Genomic DNA, 23,533 nt, shown 5'->3' on the forward strand with positions numbered 1-23,533 from the left:
TAACCCTTTAGGAAGGTGTTTGACTCTAAACCTCAGTTAAATGAATACTTTATTTTCTCAATCCCATGACACACCAAAGTAAAAGATGAATTCTGTAAATGTCAAACATACATTGATAGAATGCCATACAGTATGTGTAAGATTTCGGTTTTGTGACCCACGCGGGACATTTTGTGAATGTTCCACTTCTGCTTAAAATAAAAAATACAAATACATTCATGCAACGCTCAGATACGGTGACTAAAAGAAAATTCCCCTTGCTGTGATGTTGCAGCCCCGTGCCCACTCAAATGCCAGTCGACAATTTAAGTACAGGATGATGTCATGGGGGCCGAGGGAGGGGGCGGGGGGCCGTATTTTGTTTGACCCGTTCAGCAGTGATGTGTGTCACATTTTCCTGGAGGCGTAAAAACAAGTGCAGCATTTACAAGAAATCTAAATGATCTAGCGACTGCTGTCAGGCTGCTGAATAAAAATAACAACAAAAATAATAATAATAATGAAATGATTTCATGTGTGTGATGTGAAAAACAATTGTAAATAGCACTGCGATTTACCCATTTTGTATTTATATTGCACTTAATTGAACGGTGTTTGTTTGTTTTTTCTTCTTTCTTCTTTCTACCCACATTCTTGCTGCTGGAGGCTGTATATTTCCCCAGTGTGGGACAAATAAAGGATATCTCAACCATTTAAACACAATCTCCAACCCTCCATCCATCCTTGTAGCCCGCTTTATCCTGATGAGAATCTCAGAAAAACTGAAGATAAAGATCCCCACGATCTTGCCTCCCGCTTGGAGGCAATCCCATTGAATTTTTGACTTGTGGGCATGCGAGCGAGTCCCAGCTTGCACCTGGAGTCTTGCACAAAATAGGGTTCCCAAAACACCAACCCACACACGCAGTTACTGTATGAAACACATTGAAACACGGAACAAAGGGAACTTTTCCTGTATCCTTTTATACTGTATCAGGTTCATCAAATGTGCCAAGGCACAACCGCAGAATGGGTCTGCTCTGCTCAAGGCAAACAAAAAACAGACGTCACACAAAGGAAGGCCATTCATCTGTTGATTGGGTGTGCTGCCTTCAGTTGAATGTAATTGGGAAGATGCGTGAGAGACTTTGAGCTTCCCCCAGGATTCCCCTTCCTCCCCTATTGTTTTGCATCCTGGACTCAGGTCGTGCCGCCACCGCTTGCTTGCCTGTCTGACTGACTGACTGACTGAAATGTTCCACCCACAAAGCAATAAAAGGTCAGTACAACAAAGATGGGACACTGTACACAAAGTTTGTTTTCTTCCGTCGAGTGGAGAAATGTCATTTCAGTCACACCACAAGTTGGTCCCGGGACGTTTTGGAGGCTAAAGACTCCGAGCTGCTACCCTGCTCTTCCTGGGCTTCATGAAAACTGCATTCAATTGCTATTAATGTCTTGGGATCATCTGAAGGAGGTAAAAAGGCATACATCAAACATTGCATTGATATGGACGAATATCTGTGCCATGTGAGTTTGTATTTGAATGTCTGAATTTAAATTTAAAGACGCTTTCCTTTTTTTTGTCATTGAAAAAAAATGAGGGGGGTTTCTAATGAACTGTGCACGGTTGGATCGAATGTGCATCATAGTTTCCTTAATATTTGTCATCATACATTTCTCAGTACATCTAAAACAAAATCCTACCTTCAAGCACAAAGGATTTGATAACAATCAACTCACTTAAAATGATGTTATTTGGGCACTGTGTTTGGCCTGCATGTCATTCCAAATCCACACAAAAAAAAGTCACAGTAAAAAATAAGCACAACTAAGCACGTCTGCCATCTAGAGGCGAATGGTGGTCATACAACTGAAAACTATATAGTGGAACCCCACTAATTTGCAGAGTTTAGGAAGTCCGAATACCGAAAATTCACAGATAATTTTGAGTGTGATGAATTGAAGTGAGGCTACATCCAAATCTTGCAAACTCCCCATTGGACTTCAAATTCAAGCTCAGAAGGCACAGAATCACGTCTCTCTATTTACTGTCGACTTTCATGCAGTTCAGCACCATACCTGCGCTTTCCAGCGGAGGTATGGTGATTTGGACTTTTTCCTTCTTTCTTCTCATGCGGCAGAACACGGCAACGATAAGAGCGATGCTCAAGGCCAACAGGCACACGCTGGGCAACACAGACCAGACCAGCGGCCACACAAAGTCGCTGCCGTTGGATTCTGAAAGTCACAAGTGGGTGTGAATGACGCCAAAGACAAAAAGTTACAGTTGTGTGACGTGCAGGACGGAGGTGACGTCATACCGGCTCGTTTCAGAGTGCTGCGTGAAACATTGATGCACTTTATGTCGGTGAAGGCATCGGCCCTAGCCGCAATCATTTCGTGTGGCTTGGCGCACCTCGGAAAAACAGATTTCAAGCATGCGGTGAGGTGAATCGAGCAGCAAACGATGGTTGCCATTGATATGCATCTCACTTGATACTCCAGGGTTTACACTTCTGATGCATTTGGTCATTGAAGGTCCCATTGGGACATGTTCTGCAAGAACCTGGCCAGGTGCAAAGGACCGACTGGAAATCAGCCACAACAGTAAATGTGCTTGTGTGAAATCAGTTGTCAGCTTACGTTTCTCAGTGGGCTCCTCGCCTTTGCCGCACTTTTTGCGACAGAAGGAGCAGCGCTCATCGCCGCACATCAGGCCTTCCTTACATCCGCACTGTGTGTCGGTCGCGGCTGTACATTTCTTCACCAGAACTTGGGCCCCTGCGAGGTCCGGCGCATTTTCTATTGAAGTCTTGCACCGAAACTGTGACGTGGGAAAAAACAAAACAACTGACCTTCGCACTGAGTGCACCTGGAGCACTTGTAGTCTTTGGGCTTCTGTGTGTAGGTTCCGTTCTCACACGGAGTGCAAAGAGTATCAGGGATGGCGCCGCAGTTCCACACCAGCCGGTTGCCTGCACAAAAGTTTTGTCATTAAATAGTTCAATTAAATTAAATGTTCAGAACGGAGCAGCGAGCATGGGAGTCATCAGTGTCAACTTTGGGTTACTGAAGTATGTTCTCATCAAATAAAATGTGATTTTAATCGTTTGGGGTAAAGTGAATACACTACTTTGAGTACAATTTTACTCTCTTGAAAGTGTAAATGCCACTCTGTAAAGCTGGGACTAAATATAATTAATCTTTTTCAGACAACAGATTTCCTCAATTCGACGAAAACGAAACTGAATTTGTGTGCATGGAAGGAATATTTTGATATTACACTCCCGAGGCTCTTTACGGCTTCATTAAGAGTTCTTTCGTAGGTTACAGACTGTGTAACATCCATGACAGAGGTTCTTCGATGACACTAACAGATCATGTCGATGATGCTTCAAAATCTATCGTCCCCATTGATGGTCTCCCTGATGATGTGAAGATCATTTGTTGAAACAGGCAGCAAACAATATAAACAAAGACGTTGCAGGGGAACAAAAAAACGTCCTTAAATGAGCACTGAATATACAGCAATCGTTTTGGTTCTCATAATGGTTGGTTGGTTCTTAATAAACCTAATGAGAATGAGTACAAAATAATTCTTGGTACTAGAGGATGTAGAACCTATTTTGTTTGAGTGTGTCATGACATAATGGCTTTCCAAGATTTCGAGTTAAATGTCACGTGATGAATTTTTTTTTTTTTTTTTTTGGACCCCGGCATACATTTTAATCAGGGAAACATTCCAACGCTGACTGCGAGGCAAGTCTGTACTGTGTGCGTGTAAAGTGTTCGCTCAGGTCATGGATTGAATTCGAAGATGCCTCCTGATGGAGCCACGAAGCACCCCTGAAAATAGTTTCAACTCACCCGGGTGACATTCGTCACAGCAAACCTCGTGCGATCGCGATGTGCTGTGACTCCATTTCTTGCAGCCACGACTGATATGCTCCAGCCTGCTCAGGGAGCCCCCAACCGGCAACAGCAGCAGCGGGAGAAGGAGAAGAGGGAGGTGGAGGTGAAGGGGGGCCACCAGCACAGCCATGCAGCAAAGTGGCCGGTGCGCTGTCGTGAGCTGAGAAAATTGCCTTCTGTGCCTCTCGGCTGCGGTGATGCTGCTGGTTGCTGTTGAGTAACCTCCAACTGGGTGCCAAAGCGACTCCGAAAGCCGCAGCGACCCGGGTACCTGCAGACCCAGTTGCCGGCTGTTGACTGGGAACTGTTCGTAGCTCGAAAGCGCGCCCAACACCGCTTGGAGGTCGTTCCCGAGTTGGGCGATGCTGCTGCTGCTAGTGGGAAAGCCCAACGTGTAATGCATGCCCTTCGTTTTTTGTTTTGTTTTTAATCCTCCTATCAGGGGCGGGACTTTTGTTACTTCTGTAATCCGTCAATTGGCTGTCGAAAGTCACACTTATTTACATTTCACTTGAATTGCTGCCCTGATACGGAAGAACCTTTCCCTCGGACCCAATAATAAAAAACAACTTAAGTGCCATTGGACGTCTTACGATTTATTTTCTTCCTTAAAAAAACAAAACAAAACAAAAACTTAAATGTCAATAGTCAATTTCAAGTCATTTTCATTTATCGCCTTTTAAAATCCATCCATGCATTAAGATAAGATATCCTTTATTCGTCCCACAATGGGGAAATTACAGCCTCCAGCGGCAAGAATGTATGCAGAAAGAAGAAAGGAGAAAGAGAAAAAAAAACAACAAACATCTTTCAATTAAATGTAATATGAACACAAAATGGATAAATCGCAGTACTATTTACAATTTTCCTTCACATCATTTAATTATTATTATTATTATTATGATTGTTATTTTTTATTCATCAGCCTGACAGCAGTCAGTAGGAACGAGCGTCGGTATCTCTCCTTCTTGCAGCGCGGGTGTAACAGTCTCTGGCTGAAGGAGCTACCAAGTGCTGTCAGGGCAGGCTGCAGGGGGTGGGAGGGACTGGCCATCATAGCTTTTAGCTTAGTTAGCATCCTTCTGTTGCCCACCTCCTCCAGAGTGTCAAGGGAGAACTGGCCTTCCTGACCAGTCGCTCGAGTCTCTTTCTGTCCCGGGCTGAGATGCTGCCTGACCAGCAGACAATGCCATAATGGATGGCCGAGGCCACCACCGAGTTATAGAACGTCTTAAGGAGTGACCCCTGAACCCCAAAAGACCTCAGTTTCCTGAGTAGGAAGAGTCGGCTCTGTCCTGTCCTAATCAGGGTGTCCGACTTTGTAGACCAGTCCAGTTTGTCCTTCAGAAGAACACCAAGGTACTTGTAGGAGGTCACCCTCTCTATGTCCATACCCTGGATGTTCATCGGTGCTGGTGAGGACTTTTTCCTGCAGAAATCCACAACCAACTCCTTAGTTTTCCTAGGGTTGATCTGGAGGAGATTCTGCTGGCACCAGTCCACAAAGTCCTTTGTCAGTCCCCTGTACTCCCGATCGTCCCCTTCTGTAATGAGGCCAACAATCGCAGAGTCATCTGAGAACTTCTGAAGGTGGCAGTTTGGAGTGTCGTATCTGAAGTCCGAGGTGTAGAGGATGAACAGGAATGGAGCCAGAACAGTCCCCTGCGGCGCTCCAGTGCTGCAGAGAAGCCGGTCCGACTCACAGCTCTGCAATCTCACGTACTGCGGCCGATTTGTGAGGTAGTCTATGATCCATGCTGTGATTATCTGGATTGCTTATCCTCACGATCAGGGTGAAAGTCATCTTTTATTCCGTGTTTGTTTTTTTCAATAATGAAAATAACTATTCTATTGGGCTTTCACTTAAAAAAAAACTTCGGAATAAAATCAAAATTAAACCGAATGCAAAGAATTAAACCGTTTGTGCACCACAATGGATTAATTGCGGCGCCTTCTGACAATGCATGACTTGGGCACCGGGCGGCAGAATCAAGCAGTCATGCAAACAAACCAACAACAGTTTCACCTAACTCCTCCAAGTGATAAGGTCATCTGCAATAATATTCGTCGTTCTTCACATGATCAATAGTTTATTGCTGTGAACAGCGGTGTTGATGTGTTGCTCCACCATTTGTGTTCAAATAATACCACATTTTAGCTTGCCCCCGCTTCGATTACTCAATTGTTTAGTCATTTTGATGAGAGACAAAACAAGTAGTCTTTGTTCGGAGGTTGGCAGGTCCGTCAAAGAGAAGAAAAGTGCCCGTTTACGATTGGATAGCGTGATTATTTGTCGCAGCCATCCTGGGTGGAATTCAATAGTCACATTGCATGCAAGTGCTTTATCAAATTGTATGTCCCATTTGTCTCAAGGCGCTTGTCCTCTCTCTTGTCTAGTACAGGCTTGGCATTTTGCCCCTCAAAGCTAGCCGGAACATTTTCAGGTTAAGACACATCAGAGCTGGAGTCGACAATCCAGCTTTGCATTTCACACAGAACTCAGCAAAGTCAACACTGTGCTGTGCTGCTGATTCAGACGAGGACCATGTCAGTGACCTGGACATTATTCCTTACCACAGCCTTTGTTTAGGCTCTGCTATAGGTGAAGGAAGGGACTCTTGAATTGGATGATTTCACTTAAGTTTGATTCTTGCCCATTACCGTGTCTGTGCCGTCTACACATAGTATGTACTGGAGTTCCACAGCCTAGGTTTTAATATTCAATAGCTGTTGTTGAGAAGAACACATTGCAGCAAGAAATCAATAGTAATGACTGAGTTTGAATTTTGGGCCGCTCTTGCTGACCAAGTTGTCATAATGTAAAACCCGTCGACTTCTTGCCTTTTTCTAGAAGCGTGCCAAGCAGAGCACTGACAACTAGCCATTCGCCCTTTGGAATGTCGCGTTCCTGTGTCATCTCGTGTCTGTCTGACCGTTTCAAAATATGGAGATAATTCCTGCTGTCAAGATCCATTCAATTTTGGGCCACCAGACACTGTAATTACAAACATGCTTTGAAAGTACTAAATTGCCCGAAAAGAAAACTGAAAGCACCTGAAAAATGATCCCGCCATCCATCCAATTATTGTGGTGTTGGGAGATTTGAAAATTTCCCACACAGATAATGTGTCATGAGCCCACAGAGTGACTCAGCTCTTTGGTTTTGGGTAATCAACCTTGTGTTTTCCTTATTTTGTTGGCCTTAAAATTCCTCTTGTTTTCGTTGCCGTTTCAACCTGCCCGGATTGCCTCTGACAAAATGTTCAAATAAACTACCGGTAACTCTATATTGCCACACATCCACTTTCCAGACCTACAGTGGATGGAATTTAAGTCATTCATTTGGATTTGGTTTGTTGACAGTGTCGGTGTGCCACAGGTGAGGTGTAAAGGATTTCAAACGTTACTCAAATTAAATACATAAAATACGATGGAACCAAATTTAGCCTGAATCACAATCATGCAATTACTCATTTTGTCATGTGACATCCGATGAGTCACTCGTGCCCAATGTTATGTGTTTGTACCACAAGGTGACCGAGTTGAGCTCTAAAGTTTCCCCTGGTGATGTCACACTTGTGCTCCAGGTTTTTGTTTACCTTTGGTCATGGGCGGGGGTCATCGAGTGCTGTGTGTAAAAAAATTAAAATCCATTGAGCTGACTTCTCGCTCGAAAGCAACTGTCATCTCAGTTCCTTGGGTGCGTCGAGACAAACTTTACTTTTGGGTAATTGTGAGAGCATTTTGCGCTATCTTGTATGACAGTTGGCCCACCTTCCGCACTTGACCCACAACTTCCTTTAAAGTTGGCCACAAAGCAAGGATGACATCATCCAGTCTGTGTTTGCATGTTGCCTGCGAGTTTGCGGCTTGAGGTTCTGTGGGGTGCGCTTGTTTGCATCACAAGAAGGTGTCAATGGAGGCCTCTGAGCTCACATCCTTCCTGTGGCGGCACGAAAAAGGGGTCGTCTGTGTGCGTGTGCGCGCGCGCTGTAATGGTATGAGAATTTCAATGAAATCTGCCCACTTGGAAAGTACATGCAACAGTGAGGCTCAAGTCCCACTCAGTTTAACGCAAATGTCAGCTCGTTTTTTTTTTCTTCAACATCACACCTTTTGATGGTGCATCGTGGCTTTGACTTGGGGGAATAACATGATTAGAACCGCCCACGTTTGAATTACACAATGGCTGCCCGTCAATGTTTGAACCTGATAAAGAGGGACAGATTCAGACAGAAGCTCCAACATAGAGATTTTTAATCATATATAATAAATTTCTATGTACAATTAACTTTTTGCTTGTGAAGAAAGCCGATTGAGGAGAAAGCTCTGCTTGCCAACAGTGTTTGATACCAACGAGAGGGAGAGACAACTTGGAAAAGTGCTCAGAAAACTTTGGAGGAGGGGTAAGAAGTCTGGATATTCAGGCCAGGGTTTAACTTGTAGTCAAAGGATGACAACATTTAAAGATGAGGTGCTTTGGCATCATTAAGCTGTCTTTCTTTGACAAAATAGGGCCGTGTGATGTGAGCATATGCCGAGCAGTCAGCTCCCGCGTACATCAACTTGTACGGTACACGTTTGATGACTACTCGAGGCCAAATAAGGTTTGTGAGTCACTGCTGATACAAGCGGTGGCAAGTGCTGCTAAAATGAAAAGAAATAAATAGATAAAAACAAAACCTCTTTGATCATTCGTCTCAATAGACTATTTGCCGAATTAGCAAACCTATAAAGTGGCGTCGTGGACATTGCGGAAACCCAATTGCTTTGCCGAGGCTCACGCCACACAGCCCCAATCGAAGACATCATTGAAGACTGTCTCAGGTTCACAATTTCCACTGTTTGCAATCCAATTTTCACCTGGCTTGAAACCAAAGTGATGGTCAACTTTCAAATGTCTGACGCTGACGACGATACATTCAACAAAGCACAGCAACGAGGGTGGAAATCGGCCATTGATTGACAGACGACTGATGCGTGATTGTCAGTCGGCCACAGTGGATGACGGATAGCGCCATTGATGCACCGCAATCAGATCAATTACAACACAAAGATCCTCCAGCGTACAGCTGGTTCCTTTTCAACAACGCTCGGCCCAAATAAACCAACTGTCTTGTTCAAGCGCCTCAAAGTCACGCGCGAGGCGGTCACCTCGTTACAATACAACCGAGACCAAGATAGCCGCTGATCGCAAGCTGATCAGAGGTAGAGTGTGAGCGGTTGGCAGGTAAGCGCTTGGCGGGAGGGAACAGTGGTGATGCTACAGCATCGGGCACGGTCAAAAGAGGTGGGCGGCCACGTTGTTGGCGGTCTGGGGATTGAAATCCAAACCTGGCCGGCTTAAAGGTCTTGCAGGGGCGAACATGCAAGATGGAATGAAGGAAGGCTCATTTGGCCGCTTTGAAGAATCACCACATTGAACAGCACTTCACAAACGGTACACTTCAGCCACACAACTGCCCATTGTCCTTTGCCGGCAGCGGGTCAGTCAGAGAGCCAGTCGAGGGGTTCGCTCCGACAGGGAGAGGCAGCGGCGGCAGCCGTTTTGTCCCGTCACATGATGTCAACAAAAAACTCGCAGGGGTTGCCCATAGCGTGCTGGAAGGATTGGCGACTGGCGGTGAGCTCAGGGGGAAAGGCAGCGAGCTCTCTCCCGGGGGGCGCTCCCGGTGGCGTGCTGCCGCTGACGGAAGCCTTGGGGGCCAGCCGGGCCAGACAATACGGCGGCGGCAAGCCGGGGGGGCCGTAGGAGGACGCGTGGCTGGGCTCGCTCCGGGCGCAGGAGCCCGGCCCCGGCTGGGACGGGGACAGGTGGCCGTAGGTGAAGGAGGCGGGCTGGCGGCTGGATCGGGCGTGGCTGCGATGGCTCATTTGGCTGGGGCACCTGTCGGCGCGCCTTCCTCCACGCGTGGCCGCCTCCGACTCGCTGCCTGTCGACTTGGGTGCCTTCTCCTTGCCAGCGCTGGGGTTGGAGCCACTGCTACGGCTTCCTGTCCACAAGACACAGTTGCCCCACCTCAGCAGGAGAACGGCAAAGTCATGCATGAGCCAAGATGACACCCAGTTTATGTGAGGGAAATACAGTATCATGTCACACCGCTAAACTAAGTATAGATTCAATCATGAACTAATGACAATCTTTTCTCTCGTTAGTATGAAATCTGGGCCTCTTTAGTTGAACACAAAGCTCTGAATTGGCTGTATAGATGGCAAAGCAAGTTAATTTGTACCTTATGCCATTAGGCATCTATCCCACTGAGCAGCCAACAATTGAGGATGTTTTGGAAGGCAGCGGAAGCTACATTCACACGTCCTTCATGGTTCCTTCAAGGTCGCAAATGTTCGCCTGTACATTTCCTGAATTTTGAACATGATCAACATTCCATAGCGACAAGAACAATCCCTCAGAATGTAGGCCAAGGTTTTGTGACCTTGAACGAACCCTGACAAACTGAAATTTGTCAACCTTCGGGGGCCTTATCATTTGATTTTTTTTACAGCACTTTTCCTGAAGAGGGATGGGGTTGGGGCGGGGGGGAGCCTATCCCGGCTGACTACATCCTGGACTGGTCGCCATCCAAAGGAGGGCACACAAAGAGCTGGAGAACCACCCACATCTACACAGTCACTGAACGGGAACCAATCCCGTGCTGTGTGCATGCGAGTCAGCCGAGTGTACCACTATGCCATCGGCGTCCATCATTAGTGGGAAAAGCATTCTATATTCCTCCACTCATAAAACATTTTCTGACCAATGAAGTGAAACTGGATGGTTTCCCACAGCACATTTGATGAACTCACAAGAACGGGAGGCGGCACAGTGGTTGCGAAACTGTGTTGAGCAGGCAAGGAAACGCATTTGGGAACTTAAAGGGAAATGGGTGCCACAAATGTCATGAAAGAGACCATTTCTCACAGCCGGTCAGCTGAAGAAATGACTTAGCATATTTAGTGCCATGTCATTATTATATAGATGTATATACAGCATCCGGAGAGAAGTGGGATACACTCTAGAGCGCTATTGTACAGAAATATGTTGTGGGTTTTTTTTCATTTTAGGAGGTTAAAATATGGACTTTTGAATATTTCAATATGTGAGGTGTTACAGTTTTCAAGTAGGTTGGAGAGGCTTGATGAGACATTTACAGTACATCCTGCAACAACATAAATTTGTTTTTTTATACCGCATTGAATCTGACTCACCACATTTATAGAAAGAGAGCATGATAGTTTTGTACGTGATGAAATTTGAGTCCACGCATTTACAAAACCTCCTGACCGGATCTCACTTCCTCCATGCTGAATTTGCAATAATGGTGGTTGGTGCGCTACCCTCTAAAGCCTGACGATGGCGACACTGCTCATTTCCCTTTCCCTGAACATTGACGTCAACAAAAATTTGCAGCGGCTTCCAAGAAAGCATAAAAGCCTACAAAGTCAAAACATGCAAAAACACATCTATGGATTTTTGAAAAAATGGATTAGCTGGCAACCGATTCAGGGTGTCCCCCGCCTACTGCCCGAAGACAGCTGGGATAGGCTCCAGCACCCCCGCGACCCTAGTCAGGATCAAGCGGCTCGGAAGATGAATGAATGAAAAGGATTAGGATGTGACCCTGACAGGAATACAACGTCGATCAACACATATTTACACCTGTAATCTGAATATGGTCAACAGAAGTATACCACACGCCCGCAGTGTCAGTGTAAAACACGGCCCACTTCTCTAATAGTATAGGGTAGTGGGTATAAAAGTTGCATCGCTGACAAAGAGCGCACTGCCTTTACACCAGTCATCCTGCATCGAGTACAAGTACGTCCTGGCACAAGATGAACACATGCCCAAAGGTGCAGAGAGGGATGACACACGAGACAAAGGTAAATGCTTAAAGACCCTGTCAAGTGAAATTGGATCTTGATCTCTACATCTATGAAGATAATTGCTGAAAACGTGCGACCTCTGAGGAACTAAGCAGGACTGAATTGTGGCGCTATTGTGTTCAACTGTTTTTCACCATTTACATGTTTCAGATTTTTTTGACCGTGGCTAAAATGGTGCCTAGGGGATGCACTTGGTGTCCATCGTGAGTGGAACCTCCACCGCTATTTAAGAAGTCAGCGCCTTTGTGCGCATCAGCTCTTACACGGTGCAATTGAGTTACTTGGCTACGAACAGTATTTGGCCCACTTTTTTTTGCTACCACTACAGCATACAGTTAGCTCGCATGCTTACGCCTTGAAATCGTCTCAAGATGCTACTAGTTAAAAAACAGTGTTGTTTTTCAAACTTCCATGCGAGTTTAAAGTGAGCCTGTTGCCCATCCGCCTGTCCAGTGGAACCCCAGAAGCTTGGCGAGCTAGCACTTTGCGGCACGAGGCAAATCCACATTGACAGATCGAACATGTCCGCAGGCATGTTGCTAGACCAAGAAGCACCATTTCCCAGATTGTGGGGACAAATGCTTGACCTAGTTGATATACTTGTCAATGTTTATAATAATTCAAACTAGCCAGGGTTGTCAACAACACTCTTCTCGTTGGTGTTTGCAATTTTGAAGAGGTGTATTTTCACTTCACAGGGACTTTAACACTATGGGTGGGCAGGCGCAGTGATGAGTAAGAAGAAGAGAAGAGAGCAAAGCTGGAGGAAGGAGAAAGCGGCGGCGAGGGGTTGGATGGTGGAAATTTGAGGGGGGTGTTGCAGGCTTACCGGTTCCCCCAGTGTCTCGGGACTACCTCCTCCTTCAGTCTATCGTTGCCCAGCATAAACAGAGGGAACAACACAATTACACACATCTTCCCCAGAAGCTAATGTATTATACATTCACTCCATCTAACTCAGAGCCATCGAGGAATGACTCATGCACACACATGACAAATGCGCAAAAGAAACTGCAAGATGGATTAAAGATGTTCCCAAGGAAAACAAGCGACTCAGCTCTGCTCTGCTCTGAACTTTATGTCTAAAGGTGGAATTTGTGTTTTTTGTGCTGAGAGCTGTTGCTCGAAGCTTCTCGCACCATACTGAGAAGAGCTTTCCCTTGCCTCTGCCCATGTGCCACCTCAAATGTGAATTAGCCAGCTCATGAGCAGGAAATGAAAGCCGGACAATCAATGAAACCCATCTCGGCAGTGGACCAATGTCTCTGTCGTAACCAAGCGGCAAGCTGGCCTTTCACTCCATCACAGCAACAACTGAAAGGAGTTAGCCCAGAGGACAGCATCTTCTCACCGAGCTAGCAACTGGTGCCAGCCAAGGAGGTTGGATTTATGGCACCGGCGTGCGAAGAAACAACCCAGGTTCTCTATCTTTAGCCACGGTGCGGCTAGGTAGCCTGGTGAGAGTAAGCCCTTTTAAACTAAAAAGAAAAACTTGAGCACACCAATAGGTCAATGTTTCATGATTTTAAGCAAAAAAACGAAACAAAAAAACAAACAAAAAAAACAGTTGAACTCCTTACATTCCATTTCATTTGGTCAGCATATTTTGTAGAAAGTACAATATTATAGAGTGCCATCTTGATCATCCAAAATACATTTTTGCCAGGTTATTTTTTAGGGCCTGGATTAATGGGAGATTTCAATGGAGAAAAATGTCACGAAACAACTGAAACTCGTGTTCCAATGCACCACTGTAGTTTAAATTGCGCGAGGCTAAAGGGGGCAAAATACATGTTCGATTTTAACAGCAACAGTAACCATACGATCACGATGGCTTTGATGAGCAAGAGAGAGGGCGAGCATGTGAGTTTTCCACATTGCCTCACTGCACATGACAGAGAGCATGCAACATGGCCTCTGCTGAATGAAACTAACAGTGATGAATACAAATGTGTTGATTCGTCAAATCTGCTCTGAGATTTGTTTGTGCACACGCAGTACTACAGTGCTGAAAGTCTCAAGGTGCAATACACGCGGAGCCGCGCCTATTTGTGGATTCCTATACGCGGAATCACCGATTTTACGACTTTTTTTTCCGAGGGAAGGTGGTCGACAAGGGGCTTCTGACTGTAAAGACAAGAGGGCAGCAAAGTAGTGAACAGGAAAGTGGTCATTGCTGTTAAGTATTATTTAAGTTCTACATAGTAGTCTGCACAAGGTACAATGCCGGTGTATTTTCTTTAAATCCAATCCTTTGTAAATGATTTATTTTTATATTTTAAGATGAGTGGACATTTGGTCTGAGTCTATTTGGAATCCAACTGATGACAATTAGATACATCAACCAAATTTTTCAACGGCTCGGTATGTAACTCAACTGGAGTTATGCGGTGAGTCATCGCCGGTCACGGTGTGTTTCTTAGCTACGGCTCGGAAAATGATTAATATATCGTTAAAGGCCCTTTCTTCAACTTCTTTTGGGGTTTCTGAAGTTTGATGCGTCATAAAAGCAAAACACAGCAACCAGTTTCTGTTTAGCTTGATGTCTCTTTTTCGGAAAAGCTTGTAATCTCTGCTTTTTTTGAATGAGAAACTGGTGTTTGAGGTAAAGCCAACCCATGTTCTACACTGATTATCAAAGGTAAAAAGGTAGAGACCAACTTTTTTTCCTGGAGAAAGAAGAGTCTCTATTTGTTAGTAGTTTTGCATACAAAATTTTGAAAAATCAGCCAAAATGCTCTTAAAGTAGCAGGCAAACTGATTTGATAATGGCTGGCAGTCATTGAGCTCAACTGCTTTGGGGTGAACTATTAATATCGTGTGTGTGTGTGTGTGTGTGTGTGTGTGTGTGTGTGTGTGTGTGTGTGTGTGTGCGCGTGTGTGTGGAGGGGGTATCAATTACTGGCATTTTTTTGTGCTAAATCTGGCAGGTCTTTGTCACACAAAGAGCACAAATACGTAGATATATCAAAAAGCAAAAATAAATATATAGTTTGCGGCGGCTTCATGTTCAACAAGGAAACGGGTATTCAAGTGACTAACTAGATGTCATACTTTTTTCATGTGCGTGCAGGCGGCTTCAAAACAGACGGTGACAACCAGAGTTTGTTTAGGGTTTGTTTTTTTTCCAACCGAGGATGATGTCACCTGATGCGCTGCTTTTCCTCAGGGCAAAGTCATCTTGCTCCGACTTGCGAGTACTCACCCTCACTGTGCTGACTGCCTGCGCTCCCACTGTGGAAACTGTGGCACGGGTCCGAGTATCCGGGCGGGAAGCAGGGGGGCGCGGAGGGGAACGAAGGGTAGGGGAACGGCTGGCCCCCCAAGGGCCAGGGATTGGCGGCGGGGGGCAGCGGTGCCAAAGCGTCCTGCTCAGAGCCCCCGACGCTGGATCCCTCGTTTAAGTTGAGTGACGCCATGTCTTGGTGAACAAACAAGAAGCCAATGATTACGTCGAATCATTGTGGGCGCACCAATTTTCAGATACTTTACTTTGGCAAAGGTCCCCAAATGTGTAGTAGCACTGTTCTGAGAAGGTGATCTTGTTGACGGTGTGTCTCAGGTAGCCGTGTTTGAGCAGACTGCTCGCATACTTCCTGGCATCCCGCCGGTCTTTGAAGCCCTCCACTCGGGAGTAGAGCCAGTCCACCACGTCAGCGCCTGAGCGCGCAAGCAAACGTCTGAGCTGCAACGACTGCATGCGAGCATACACGAGTCGAGCAGAAGTAGCTACAACTTGTTCTTTGACTTGAGGTGACAAGCGGGCTTGAGCACGGTTCGGATGGCCAAGTGTGACTACCAGCTTAGTGTGCTAAACTCAACAGGTGCAAAGTATACTGTCAAGAACACATATAAAGCTTCATACAGGTGTATATAAATTATTCCACTTCAGACTTAAAAAATAATAAAATGTGAGAGCTGATACCGCTTCGCTTCGTCTAAGCATTCCTCCATTTTCAATGCCATTTGTCGTAATCGCGGGGGGACCGCGGCGTATTCCGGCGGAGTTTGGATGAGAGCCGGAGTGATCGCCAATCAATTGCTAGCACATGGAGACAACCAACCATCTACACCAACATCTTTGGACAATTTAGTTTCCGCAAAGCTAAGAAGCAGGTTTCCGAGAAACCAAACCCACAAGCTCGACTGTGAGGCAGATGTGCCAATCAAGAGATCACCGGGCTCCCCTTCATCTAAACACCATTTTACAAAAACAACTGGCCTCTATTAAGGACAGAAAGTTGAGCGTTGAGTTCTTTTCCTCACCAATGACAGCATTGGCAATGGTGATCTTTAACCACATCCTGTCCCGAATCTCCAGGCTGGAGTCCGGCAACTGCATAATCTTGACGATGGTTGCCATGTCTGTTTTGCTTGTTGATAGAGGCAAATCGTCAAACTCTGCAAATATGAAGAAGAAACAAACAAACAGCAACCCCCACCCGAACCTAATGAGTTCTGTATTACAAAGTGAGGGTGGCGGTGACAGTGGTGGTGGTGGGTTGTTACCATAGTGGGGATACGGTCCTGTCAGGGCAGTCGTGTGTGAAATCCAGGCGGCGGGGTCAATGGGTCTCACTGGCTCGGCTGCTCATAAGTGACAATAACACAACTCTACTATGCACTTCCCACAAAACGCCATTTTCTTTCAAACGTTTCCAATGTTTGTCCTACCTCGAGGGATGGTGAAGTAGCTTCGAGGGGAGGGATCCCAACATTTGGCAACAGTAAGACTAATGGGACTGAAAAGAAGAAACCAGCACAGTCATATTTCAAGGAAACTTTCTTCTTTGTTCATGTCCAAAAACTCAACAATTAAGTGGGAAGAAATTGCAAGTGATTTGCAGTGGATATGAAGTCGCATACCAGTTCAAATGCCATCAAAAGATGGTAAAAAACAAAATCAGATGGAAAACTGAGTTAAAAACGTTCCTCCCCGATTAATGTGGCCTATAGCCTGTGCAACTTAACCGACTAGAACTTCCGAAACTTTATCTGGGGTTAATCAAGGACACTCAAAATTGTGACAGGTGTGTGCCCACTCCCATTGATTGTGAGTGGTTAAGATAACATATACGGATACAACTGCGTGCACGCTTGTACAACGATATTGTTGTACAAGTCTATTTTTACAATCTTGAAGTCTATTTTTACAATCAATATTTTGGAAATAATTTCATATTTTGCCCTTTGAGAAAGGTCTGGCATTTGAACAGCTTTGTTATCGCCACTGTATTTGTGAGCAAACAGAGGCATACAGATTGCATTGCATTGCGTTCTCACCCAGTTTTGGAAACAATCTCTCTCAGAATCCTCACAGCGTCATCATTGCTCATGTTCTCAAAGTTGACATCATTCACCTGAACAAACACATGGCAGAGTTGGGTAAGTGGCTCTAAGCAGAACAATTTCAAGTCACGGGACACTTGATAAGAAACACCTGCTCAGCGCCAGTAACTGTCGCCGCTACTTACATACGATTTGATGTTATGATATTTCATGTCCGCATCATGCAGTTCATCTCTCAACAACTTCAAACTAGCAATAAAAATATTACTACATAACAACCTCAATGAAATTGAGGCGTCAGTCATCAATCAGTGTGTATTGTGCAGGCAGCAGGAAAAAGGTGAGTGCGTGCATTTTAACAGCGAGGATCATTAAGCGGGGCGGCCCGGTAGTCCAGTGGCTAGCACGTCGGCTTCACAGTGCAGAGGTACCGGGTTCGATTTCAGCTCCGGCCTCCCTGTGTGGAGTTTGCATGTTCTCCCCAGGTGCTCCGGTTTCCTTCCACATTCCAAAGACATGCGTGGCAGGCTGATTGAACGCTCTAAATTGTCCCGAGGTGTGAGTGTGAGCATGGATGGTTGTTCGTCTCTGTGTGCCCTGTGATTGGCTGGCAACCGATTCAGGGTGTCCCCCGCCTACTGCCCGGAGACGGCTGGGATAGGCTCCAGCACCCCCCGCGACCCTAGTGAGGATCAAGTGGTTCGGAAGATGAATGAATGAATGAATGAATGAAAGGATCATTAAGCTTCAATAAATGAGGCCTCACGTGTGTGAACGGCCAATCAGCTACCCATATAAATTGAATGGAAAAAAAATGGAAGACTCTTTTTTCGTGTATATACTCACCAATCAGCTACCCATATAAATTGAATGGAAAAAAAATGGAAGACTCTTTTTTCGTGTATATACTCATTATAAATTTTAAAACAGCTAAATTCTATTTTTCGATGTAATTTCTCCCCGTCTTAGTTATTGACTCACAGCAACCCTCTAGTGGCCATGAAAGAAGGTAAGAAGTATGGCTTTTATTTACATCCATCCATCCCTTTTACGATCCGTTTATCCTCACAGGGGTGGCGGGGTGCTGGAGCCTATCCCAGCCGTCTTCGGGCCCTAAACCGATTGGCAGTCAATCGCAGGGCAGCTTTTATTTACAACTGACAAGATGGCGCCCGAGTAGGCAGCCTTCGGCAAGTGCTCTTCAAGAGCCTTGCTTTTTTGTTCTTTTTTGCTGTTTTTGTCTTTTGTTTTGTCACATGTTGTTTGTTGTTTCATTGTGTGGACCTGATATGGACTGTTTTCAGCGCTTTTTGGCCACGACATTCGTCAAAGGAGAAGTATCTGTGCTTGGTGGTTGCGCCTTCTCGGCAGCACGCCTGTACCAGCACAGATTTTGATTGGGAGGAATGTCGGCGCCATTGACTGTCGGTGCTGGACAGACCTGGGGCGCTTGTGTTAAAGGACACTTTCATTCTCTCCTCTTTCATCTCAAACTGCTTCAAAAAACAAAGCGTGTGATGGAAAAGTGGTTAAGAATGCACGACTGTCTGTGTCTTATGCGTTGTGTTGTGTTTATTATTTTACTTTATGTTAACTGTTTTGTAAAGCGCTTTGTTACAGCTGCCGCTGTTGTGAAAGCGCTATATAAATCAGCATGTATTGTATGTATTGTATTTAAAAATGAGCAAAAAAGAACCAAGCCAGGCAAAAAGAACATGCAAATTAAGGGGCAAAAATAGAAATTTGACGAGCCAACTCCAGAAATAAGGCATTGTGGTTATTAAAAGAATTACAATGACCTCTTCAGGAGCCGTGCTCTATTTTTACACGCGGCTCATGTAAATCTGTGTCACTTCTCCTGATGAAAGGCCCACTGTGAGGATGAGGATGCCCATTGTACCTGCAGGAGCATGTCTCCGGGTTCTATCCTGCCATCAGCAGCCACGGCTCCCCCCTTCATGATGGAGCCGATGTAGATGCCGCCGTCGCCGCGGTCGTTACTCTGACCTACAATGCTGATGCCCAGAAAGTTGTACTTCTCTGTTGGGGGACACACAGACGTGAACGTTTGAGTGGTATATCACTGTCGAGACGGTCCATGAGAAGAAGAAGAAAAGAAAAAAAAAAACGCAGGCACCTCAAGGCATTAAATCCCTGTTCTTTTCTTTGAGAAGCACTTTCGCAAATCACTGGCTTCATTAAGAAAAACTTCCACATTTTGAGGTGACATTTTTTTTGCCAGTTAATCCCAGGGACCTGAAGCAAGGGTTTTTATTAAAGATTGAGAATAGGACATTAAAAAGGGAAAGCAAATGAACATTTGCTTTCCCTTTTTAATATAATCACATTTCTTCAGTAGGGTAATGTCAAACGTATTGTGGCCCTAAAAAATATCAATTCTAATGTTTATCTGTCTGTGTGTGTGTATATAATATATATCAGATCTACTGTAGCGTACTGCATTATGAAAGGAAGCAAATAATAGTGACATTCTAAACATGCAATACACTACATCAGGGGTAGGGAACTCTGGCTCCGAGAGCCATGTCCTGCATGTTTTAGATCCCTCCCTCCTCCAACACATCTGATTCAATTGTTCATGCTCGTTTCAGGCCTCCACAGAGCTTGCTGATGAGCTGATCATTGAATCAAGCGTGTTGGAGTAGAGAAGGATCTAAAACAGGCAGGATATGGCTCTCGAGGAACCAGAGTTCCCTATCCCTGCACTAGATATTGTGTTCATATTGTATTTAATTGAAAGATGTTTGTTGTTGTTTTTTTTTTCTCTTCTTCTTTCTACATACATTCTTGCTGCTGGAGGCTGTAAATTTCCCCATTGTGGGACAAATAAAGGATATCTTATCTGATCTTATCTTAGATTAAGATCTTCTTAATCTTCTTGTCACATGTTATTCCTCCGGTCGACATACCTCACAATGCAACATTATTAGTTTCCGGTTTCTGGTCCCGTTTAGCTGTGATATGTACTTGGAGGATTATTCATGATGATACGTGCCATTTTCTCTGCAGACACTTGTTGGACTGCCTGCTCTTTTGAAAAGTTGGACATGCTCCGTTTTGATGCACTTCCAGCCAGACTGGTGTACTCGATGACCCAAGGATTTACAGTAATTTTGGGGTTTCATGATTCCAGGTCAATCTTAGCAATTAGCATGGCTTCTTTACCTTATGCTGATAAAAATTTGTCATGCCTTCATGAGAACGATACTTGTAAGAAGTGCAACTTATTTACCTTTGCCCCAAGCACAAAGTGAAGGTGCTGATTAATGACTTAAGAGCGAAGGTGACATATGCATATATTGGTGTTGCAGCACACCAATGTGCATGTGACCAGCCCGGCGCGTCGCAACGCTTAAACTACGGTAAACTAAAATTTTCTCTCTCCACCCCGATTCTCAGTTTTTCCATGCTATGCGTTTTCATTTGGAGCAAAATGCAAATTTGGACTGGCAACCTACGATGCGAAACTACTTCTTTCGACTGTTCCATCAACGTAAAGCAGCTTCTGCTCTTCTTGCAAGACTGTCGGACTAGTACTTTTATGAGAGGATGTTATAGAGCAGGAAACGGCTGGAAGTCAATAATTGATTTATAACACCTGGGAGGAGGAGGTATTAAGATAAAGGGGGAAATCGTAGTAATATTGAATTAGTAGTATTATTCAATATTATTATGGATGATCAAATATGTTTGAAAATCATGTGTTTCCTTGAGAACTGTGTTGGAAATTCAAACGTACCTATGACACTTAAAGGGAGGACTTACCCATGTTAAGTGTGACGGTGATGATGTTGAGGCTCATGGTGGAGTCTGTGATGCTGCTGAAGGAGGAAGACTGCAAAGGCAGGAGGGGGACACAACATGTGATGCATGTGGCAAATAACTCCGGGTGACATCAAGTCAATAACATGAAGCCCGCTCATTTGCGTGTCACGCTCAGCGTCGCAGCCAATTTCAGCAGCAATGCGTCTTCGAGGCACTCACCCGGTCAATTTTGGAGACTTTGTGTCTCCGTCGGCGGAGCTTGTGCCTGCGCATCAGCTGTGAGGAGGTGCTGTGTTCTGTGGAGCTACTGAGCCTAAAAGACGATGCAAGAACGTGATTTCAATTCAAATATCACCTTGTAGGATGTCAATTTACTCAAGAGACACAAGTACTGATTTGACGTTCCACTGCGTTAGTTGTACTTCAAACAAACTTTCTATGTTTGTCATTCATATTGGTTCTAAAGTATGATCATGAGCAGTTACGATTATTGTTTCTAGAAAATCTGAACTTTGAAGAACAAGAATATTGTAAATGTGAACATTTTGCATATATTGAAGTTTCCAAATGAAATCTTTAGAATCTGCCTATTACAGTGGAGGCCCACCTATTTGCGGTTTGGCATTCACCAATTAGCTGATTTTTTTGCTATCACATGATTTCTCGCATAAATACTTTTTATTTTTGTGACACAATGCTGGCTACAGTATGTAAAGTTCGTTATTCTATATTGTCTTTCATTGAGACAATGAGTGGCTTTTGTGGTCCTGTCAAGCCCCCCCCCCCCAAAGAAAAGCATCAAACTACCAGTAGTTGTCAGCTCAACCACACTTCAGGAGCAGAAGGCTGTTGTGTGTGTTTAGGCAGAAGTTGCTTCTACACACATTCACTCAAATCTAACAGCAGCCACGCCGGATTTGCGATTGGCAGTTAGTGGGAGAGGGCTCGATACCGTCAAATAATTGACTGATGGACTAAGCCATATGTTGGACATAATTAAAAACAGATTACAGAGTAATCCCCCCATTGTTCTGCCTGACATCAATGATAACACATAAGGAGGAATTATTCCCTGATAGAGAGATTTGACAAATGAGTGATCGATGCTGCCCAAAGATATCAAAGATTTATCTTCCATGAAAGATCCCCTGCTGAAATGGTGATAGTGTATCAATTCAGGAACACAGGTAAAGGAGAAGCTTTTGTAGTGACATGGCACAGTTGAGACGAAGCTTACCTGCTCGCGTCGTTGTCGTCTTCACTGTCGACAAACGAACTGGACTCCAGCTCGCTGCTCATGACGGAGGGGCTGTCGTAACCCATGGCCGAGTCCCTCACAGTGCGCTCGGATTTAGAGTGACCGTTGATGCGAGGGACTGGAGACAAGTTAGAGGGAGTGAGGGTGGCCGCAACATTAGCTTCACCAACACATTTGCTGCCGTTTTCCCAAGATCGGCCACTAGTGAAAACACTTTTGATTATTTCAGAGAGGTATTAATGTTCATCATTTTGCTTATCGTTTGCAGAGGTGGACAACTGCACTGCATCACGCAGAGCTGTTTCTAATATTGCACCGCCATCCTCAAGTCGGTGGGATAGCCAAAATATTCGACATGACTCTTACTTGAAATGGCGGCATTGCCGATCGCTATTTTCCAATGCCTCATTAGATTGCGCTGGTGTCACTAAAATTGGGTGCAACTAAAAACTAAGCAGAATTCCAACAGATTCATGTTGATGGAAAAAGATTGCGACACTACATAATTTGAAGTGGTGAGAACGAGAAGCAGAGAGAGGACCCGGCATAATTATTATTTTTTTTTTTTAAAGCACACATACACTGCCAGCGGTGGGTAGGGGGCGCCTCCGGGTAACAGCGCATCGGTTGCAGCACTCTGCTAAAGCGGAGAGGGCGAGGCAGAGAGCACATCTGCCGAGCTCTGGCAAAACATTCCAGCAATGTGGTCGCTCCCATCGCAATAAGGTGTGCCTCACAAAAGGGTAGCTTGAGCCAACAACCTCACAGCCATGGCCTCACGTTTGTTCCCGCACACTGACTGGCTGACTGAAAAATAACCAAGCATGTTGTCATCTAATTCTCACCTTTGCAAAGAACACTAAATCAACAACAATAAAGTTGACTCACCACAGCCGATAGCGATCCTTGATCCTACGTGCTGACAATCTGACAGGCCAGGGCCAAGTGTCGTCTATGTGCCGCTTCTCATGACACATGCAACTATAGGACGACAGGTAATCTGCCTCCATCCAATCAGAGCACAGGAAGGTAAGGCTATCTTTACAATGAGGAGCTGTCCTCCCCTATTGCTGTCTCAGTTGAAAACATCCTCTGCGTGTTTTAGCCTTTTTCCTCTATTTTGGCCAACAGCTGTTTCTGAGCGAATGCTTCAAAACGGTAACACAAGCTAACACACCTAATGTCTCTACACGCTCTCCGCCCGATGGCAATATCAGAAATGCAGATCATCTGCTGTCCTCGGAACAGATCAAATCCGTCCACCAAACTCCATCGCCCCTCAAGGTACAACACCTGTTCCAAATCCTTCAAAGAGTTTCAATGACATTATTCCTCTCAAAGCGCTCTGGCACAGACAGAAAACTCAGAACATATGATCTCTGGCTCAACAGGTTCAAGCGATCATCTCTCAAACTGCATTGA

General features: G+C 45.0%; 2 protein-coding genes and 2 long non-coding RNA genes across 6 annotated transcripts in view; 1 reads left to right on the forward strand and 3 right to left on the reverse strand.

Annotated features, from left to right (window-relative positions):
• Positions 1-31: 31 nt before the first annotated feature.
• On the reverse strand, positions 32-1,316 carry LOC127596082 (uncharacterized). Its single transcript, XR_007961366.1, has 2 exons — positions 690-1,316; positions 32-451 (listed from the first exon to the last, which is right to left on the reverse strand). It is a non-coding gene; the product is annotated as an uncharacterized LOC127596082 (long non-coding RNA).
• A 257-nt stretch (positions 1,317-1,573) lies between these two features.
• LOC127596025 (tumor necrosis factor receptor superfamily member 5-like) lies at positions 1,574-4,321 on the reverse strand. The gene is made up of 6 exons (XM_052058163.1): positions 3,850-4,321; positions 2,838-2,957; positions 2,626-2,763; positions 2,476-2,548; positions 2,304-2,398; positions 1,574-2,220 (listed from the first exon to the last, which is right to left on the reverse strand). Exons 1-6 carry the CDS (start codon positions 4,295-4,297, stop codon positions 2,024-2,026), a joined length of 1,071 nt encoding a protein of 356 aa, XP_051914123.1. The 5' UTR covers positions 4,298-4,321; the 3' UTR covers positions 1,574-2,023.
• Positions 4,322-8,134: 3,813 nt separating this feature from the next.
• LOC127595955 (segment polarity protein dishevelled homolog DVL-1-like) overlaps positions 8,135-23,533 on the reverse strand; it is a 38,293-nt gene continuing 22,894 nt past the window's right edge. Inside the window, exons 5-15 of one of the 3 annotated variants that reach the window (XM_052058038.1) lie at positions 22,091-22,229; positions 21,073-21,166; positions 20,854-20,923; positions 18,968-19,107; positions 17,062-17,138; positions 16,453-16,520; positions 16,288-16,365; positions 16,045-16,179; positions 15,271-15,438; positions 14,984-15,199; positions 8,135-9,887 (exon numbers count right to left, since the gene is read on the reverse strand). In XM_052058038.1, the coding sequence (XP_051913998.1) occupies positions 9,451-9,887; positions 14,984-15,199; positions 15,271-15,438; positions 16,045-16,179; positions 16,288-16,365; positions 16,453-16,520; positions 17,062-17,138; positions 18,968-19,107; positions 20,854-20,923; positions 21,073-21,166; positions 22,091-22,229 (1,622 nt within the window). In that variant the 3' untranslated portion in view covers positions 8,135-9,450. Of the gene's footprint in view, positions 9,888-12,607; positions 12,647-14,983; positions 15,200-15,270; positions 15,439-16,044; positions 16,366-16,452; positions 16,521-17,061; positions 17,139-18,967; positions 19,108-20,853; positions 20,924-21,072; positions 21,167-22,090; positions 22,230-23,533 lie in introns of all 3 variants that reach the window. The other 2 variants (XM_052058039.1, XM_052058037.1) reach the window with 2 other exon arrangements.
• Positions 14,484-14,759, forward strand: LOC127596110 (uncharacterized). The gene is made up of 2 exons (XR_007961397.1): positions 14,484-14,618; positions 14,667-14,759. It is a non-coding gene; the product is annotated as an uncharacterized LOC127596110 (long non-coding RNA).

This window comes from Hippocampus zosterae, chromosome 2 (genome assembly GCF_025434085.1).
Source record: "Hippocampus zosterae strain Florida chromosome 2, ASM2543408v3, whole genome shotgun sequence".
NCBI classification, from domain to species: domain Eukaryota; kingdom Metazoa; phylum Chordata; class Actinopteri; order Syngnathiformes; family Syngnathidae; genus Hippocampus; species Hippocampus zosterae.

What these genes read in the sequence shown, in the direction of transcription:
- LOC127596025 (XM_052058163.1), bottom strand. Translation starts at nt 4,297, where the DNA reads ATGCATTACACGTTGGGCTTTCCCACTAGCAGCAGCAGCATCGCCCAA. An exon ending in CGAGGAGCCCACTGAGAAAC is followed by an intron (nt 2,549 to 2,625) that starts GTAAGCTGACAA and finishes GCACCTGGCCAG; the next exon opens with GTTCTTGCAGAACATGTCCC. An exon ending in CAGCACTCTGAAACGAGCCG is followed by an intron (nt 2,221 to 2,303) that starts GTATGACGTCAC and finishes TGTGACTTTCAG; the next exon opens with AATCCAACGGCAGCGACTTT.